The sequence below is a fragment of the Condylura cristata genome, unplaced genomic scaffold (assembly GCF_000260355.1).
Source record: "Condylura cristata isolate star-nosed mole 26May11 unplaced genomic scaffold, ConCri1.0 scaffold00021, whole genome shotgun sequence".
Classification (NCBI taxonomy): Eukaryota; Metazoa; Chordata; class Mammalia; order Eulipotyphla; family Talpidae; genus Condylura; species Condylura cristata.
Window position 1 is genome coordinate 112,771 of NW_004567122.1, and position 5,334 is coordinate 118,104.

Consider the following 5,334-nt stretch of genomic DNA (forward strand, 5'->3'; position numbering starts at 1 on the left):
GGAGCAGGCCTGGGCAGAGCGGGGCCCGCCGACGCGTGCCCCTGGCCGGCGCTCCACCACAAATCGCGCATCCGCTCCCCACAGCAGCGCAGGGACACGGCACCCGGAGCTCAACTTTGGTGACGCTGGGCCAGCGCCGAGCTGACGCCTCACTGCCCTCCCACGGGGCAGCTGACAGCCAACAGCAAACAAAGCCCCCACGCCACCAGCAGGTGGGGGACCCCAGGCGGGAGCACGTGCTGCGGGGACCGCCGGCGCGCCCATCCGACGACCACCCGGCCGCAGGGCGCCGTTCGCCCCACTCGTCCCCCCACTCGTCCCCCGGGGCTTTCTGCCGGACAGCCCGGGCGGGTCCCTTCTGCGCAGGGGACTGAAGTGCCGCCTCAGTCGAGTCCGCATGGACCTGTCCTCTGGGGGTAACCGCACGCTCCCCGTTCCAGCAGAGCCGCAGAGTGGGCCCCGCTGGCCTCGTCTGTCCCTGCAGCCCTGCCCGCGGCCTGGCCGCTGCCCCATCACCACAGACGCAGGAAGAGGCCAGAGTCCCATGTCCTGCCCCGCGGAGCTCAGGGAAACAGCTCCCTGACGCGGAGAAGCGGGCAGCGGGGGTGGCTGCCCGGCAGGCGGTGCCAGCGCGTTGGCCGTGACGCTGCCACAGTCTGGGGAAGTGGGAGAGGCCACGCGGCCGCTCCTTAGCCAGGGGCACCCCGGGGCTCTGAGCCAGGCCCCGTGCGCGGCTACGGCTCCTGCTGCCAGCCGCGCGGACGGGCGCACCGAGAGCCCCACCGGGCGGCGTCACAGGCAGGCCCGAGCCCAGAGGCGGGACTGGCCCAGCGCCTTCCTCCTCGGTACACCCGGCGCCCAGGGCCGCTAAGCACAAGGGAGCCCCCCGCCGCCCTGCCGGTGTCGCGGCCCGAGGTGGCCCGAGGCAGGCTGGCGGGACACCAGCCCCGGGCACATGGCCGTGGGACCGGCGGGACGGCGAGGCCGGCCTGCGGCAGCTCTGGCTAATACTATTTTAAAGTAAGTGGAGTAAATAGCGACGTCGCTGGCTCCCTCTGGGGTTTCCTCACTAAGGGAGACACTGAGCTCTGGAGAACTCTGCCTCGTTGTTTTCTGTGGCTGCAGTCACCATCACGGCACAGCCGCAGAGAGGGAGGATGGTGTGGTCAGTGTGGACGCCGGTCCCCTCCTCTGCTGGAACGACAGTCCCAGTCAACGGGAAATTGAGCAGAGAAACACTTCTTGGAAAAGCAAACGGGGCGCAGCTGCTCCCCACTCTGTCTCTGGGGAAGCCTCTCACCGCCCTGCACCTCTGGCCTGTACCCCAGCTCTGTATGGATAAATAAATATATATTTTTAAAAGCAAATGTTAAATTGTTACTTTAAAGGTTTAGGCTATAACAGATGATTTTTTGAAAAGGGCTACCCTGAGAACACATTCAAGTTCAACTTGGGGTATTTTCTGGAGGCAAAGCATCGCTGCCATCTGGGAAAAGCCGAGAGCCGACAGGCGTTTCTGGGAAACCGGACACCGACCACCGCGCCCAGACGACCCGCAGGACAAGCGGGCTTCAGAGGCGGAGAGGCCGCAGCTCAGGCCCCTGTTGGGACGGGGCAGCGCGCAGCCGCCGGGGACTTACTTTCCGGATGTCGTCGAGGGTGTTGATCTCGGGGGACAGGCCGCCGTGGACGCACAGGAACTGCTGGTTCATCAGGGCGGCCAGGGGCAGGCAGTCGAAGGCGTCCATGCAGGCGTCGTACACGCGCTCCGAGTACTTGATCTTACCTGCGCACACGGGCGGAGGCTCAGCCGGCGCGAGGGTGCGGGCGGGCTCGCGGCTCTCCGAGGCTGCGAACTCCAGCGCCACCAACGGCCGTCACAGGGGCCGCCCCACCGCTGCCCCGCGTTTCTGAGGGCGCCGCTCACGCCCCCGCTGTTTACATGGGGGGCGGCGCATGGCCGCGGGGGACCCGGCCACGCTGGCCACGCTGCTGGGGGGGGACACCGCGGCCCTGGGCACACGCGAACGGGAGAAGCGCGCGGATACTCACATTCTTGCTTAAACGTGAAGTACTCTGTTAGATGTCTGCACTCGTGGTTCCCACGAAGGAGAAACAGTGTTTTGGGGTACAGGATCTTCAAGGCCCACAAATACAGCACACACTGCGGACAAAGAACACGATGAACGCGCCTCCGGGCCGTCCGACCGCCGCGCTCACAGGCGGGAGAAGAACGCGAGGCGACCCGGTGACCAGAGGCCGGTCGGAGCGCAAGGCGCTGACGTCACGCGGGGAACGCTGACGTCACGCGGGGAACGCTGACGCCACGCGGAAATACCGTGCAGGAAACGCCCGGGCGGAGGCCACGCCCACCGGAAACTGACCTTCTGAGAAGGGATGCAGAACCCGCGTGGGGCACAGAGGAGGTGAAGACAGACGTGCTTCACCGCTGAGAAATAAACGCGCTTCCCTGACCACCTGGGTCGCTCCCGGGGTCAGCACAGAAACGGCGGAACAGGGCTGGGCCGGGCCAGGGCGGCCGAAGAGGAGGCCACGCTGGCGCCGGGGTAGGATCGCGACGCCTCCGCCCCTCCCCGCCTCGCACCCACCACCTGCCTCCGCTGGCCTCTGGGTCTGGGGCCTGGAGGGCTTTGTTTGGGCACAAGAGAAAGGTCATTAAGCAGAGGGCAGAGGGACGCCAGGTGGGCGCCTTGATACGCGGCAGCCTGAGGGCTTGGCCGGGTAGCGGACACCCCCAGTCTCCCCACAGCAGGCCTGGGCACCCCGCGCCTTCTGGGCCCCTCCCCTTACACCCAGCAGCTCCCCGCCCCCAAGGCCCTTCCCTGCCTGAGGCTGAGGTCCAGGGCAGGGCAGGGCGGGGCGGGCAGCGGACCCTGACAGCCAGGACTGACCCAGACACAGCGCTCTGGCTAGGAAGACCCCGGGCCGGTGCCGCGACCCTTCACTGAGGGAGGACACAGCGAGTCTGAGCCCAGCTGGGCGCTGGCCGCGCGTGTGTTCAGGCCACACCTGTCTCCCGGGGGACCCCACGGGGTGAAGAAACAGGGCAGAGCCTGTTACTGTGTCTGGCTGCCGGCTGCACAGGCTCCTGTCAGAGCGCTTGGTGGAGCTGAGGGCCAGAGGGCCGTCAGTGCCCGGCCTGCGGGGCAGGCTCGGGCTCCGCGCGGAGATCGGTGGTCTGGTCTCGGGTCTCAGCGTCTCTCTGGGTCTCTGCATGTCTCTGGGACTGAGCGTCTCTGGTTTTATAGCTGCACTTCCAGGGGTCTAGCTCATTCATATTTGTCTCCCACTTCAGAGAAATTTGTTTATATTTATTTATAAACTTAATACCAACAGGTGGATGATTTTTAGCGTAAAACGTGTAAGGCCGCATTTTAATATAAAGAATACACGTGTATCCGAATGGCGTTACTCTGGATGTGTCCTCTGGACCAGGCGTGGACAGACAGACTCTTGAAGCAACATCTCGCCTGACGGCAGAGCGGTGTCCGCTCTAGTGAGAGGCCTTCCGCCCGCCCAGCCGCCCCAGGGGCCACCACGGCCTTCTCCGGCTGGGGCCGCCCGGCGCCGCCCTCCGGCCTGGCCCTCAGCTGGGCCCCCAGCGCACCCGCCCTCACAGCGGCCCAGGGAGCGCCTGGGTGTCCCTGCCACGCCCAGCAGCTTCTAAGTCAGAGGACACGTCTGGCGGCCCTCGGTGCGTAGTGGGCGCGAGGAGCCAGATCCGGGGAGGTTTAGGGACGTTCTGTTCTCCTTTCTGTGAATCACAGGGCGGGGGGCGGGGGGTGCAGGGCAAGACTCCACCTGCAGATTCTTGGCTCAAGCCGCCCAAACAATAAGGCTCTGTTCAGCGTGTGGGGGTGGAAGCCAGGTGTGGCGGGAGGGAGGGAGCGTCTGCCAGGCGCGGCCCGGCGGGGCCCCCCGGGTCGGACACTGGACACCGAGGCCTTCAGATCGAGCCCGATATCCCTCCTCAAAGGGAACGTTTCTCGTCCGCTGACTGAGGAACAGTAGATGAGCAAGGTCATCGCCTCCCGTGGCGTCAGGCGAGCAGCGGGACAAAGTTTTCTGGGTGTTAACTGTGGCAGGTGATGTGGGAGAGGCCAGGCCCAGCGGTCACCGGCCTGGGGAGGCTCCCGTGAGGCCCCAGACCCGCAGGCCGGTGCTGACACGCGAGCAGGACGCGTGTGCTGAGAGGCCCAGCCGGCTTGCGCCCAGCGGAGGGTGCCCGGCCGCAGCCCCAGGCCGCCGGCCACCGGCCCTGCAGCACCTCCCAGTCCCTCAGCATCGCTGGCCCCTCAGCACCGCTGGCCCCTCAGCACCGCCCAGTCCCTCAGCACTGCAGGCCCCTCAGCACCGCCCGACCCCTCAGCACCTCCCGGTCCCTCAGCACCGTCCGGCCCCTCAGCACCGTCTGGCCCCTCAGCACTGCTGGCCCCTCAGCACCGCCCAGTCCCTCAGCACTGCAGGCCCCTCAGCACCGCCCAGCCCCTCAGCACCTCCCGGCCCCTCAGCACCGTCCGGCCCCTCAGCACCGTCCAGCCCCTCAGCACTGTCCGGCCCCTCAGCACTGTCCGGCCCCTCAGCACTGCTGGCCCCTCAGCACCGCCCGGCCCCTCAGCATCGCTGGCCCCTCAACACTGTCTGGTCCCTCAGCACCGCCCGGCCCCTCAGTATCACTGGCCCCTCAGCACCGCCCGGCCCCGCAGCACCGCCGGCCCCGCAGCACCGCCCAGCCCCTCAGCACTGCCAGCCCCTCAGCACCGCTGGCCCCTCAGCACTGTCTGGTCCCTCAGCACTGTCGGCCCCTCAGCACCGCCTGCTCAGGTGAAGCGGCACCGCTGGCCCCCACGCGGTAACCGACGCTGACAGGTCCTCTCCGTGGGGAAGCGGATTCTCTGGCATAGCGCAGACGGGTGCGATTTTCGTGAAGCTGCAACTGTGCTTCCGTCAGGCCTCTCGCCGTGGGGAAACGGGTGCGTGACCCCAGGAGCCCAGCGGGCGCTGGCCGGCTGCACCCCGCCCAGCGGACTGCCGGCCCTTGGGGAGACCCAGCGCGGGGCGCCTGCACTCACCTCGATGCTGAAGTACCCTCTGTCCACGTAGTCCCCCAGGAAGAGGTAGCGCGTGTTGGCAGGGGACCCCCCCACTTCGAAGAGCTTCATCAAGTCGAAGAATTGTCCATGGATGTCCCCACACACTGCAAGACACAGGGAGCTGCGCCTTAGGGCCCCTAGGGCCGGTCAACACCGCGGGGTGCGGGGGAGAGGGCGGCCAGGACCCCCGTGGCGGTCAGCCCGGAGGGCGCGGGCAGGC

General features: G+C 67.3%; 1 protein-coding gene across 1 annotated transcript in view; it reads right to left on the reverse strand.

Moving 5' to 3' along the window:
* PPP3CA (protein phosphatase 3, catalytic subunit, alpha isozyme) overlaps window positions 1-5,334 on the reverse strand; it is a 21,500-nt gene that overhangs the window by 11,209 nt on the left and 4,957 nt on the right. Inside the window, exons 2-4 of the mRNA XM_012727724.1 lie at window positions 5,094-5,218; window positions 2,053-2,164; window positions 1,641-1,786 (exon numbers count right to left, since the gene is read on the reverse strand). Of these exons, the coding sequence (XP_012583178.1) occupies window positions 1,641-1,786; window positions 2,053-2,164; window positions 5,094-5,218 (383 nt within the window). The remainder of the gene's footprint in view (window positions 1-1,640; window positions 1,787-2,052; window positions 2,165-5,093; window positions 5,219-5,334) is intronic.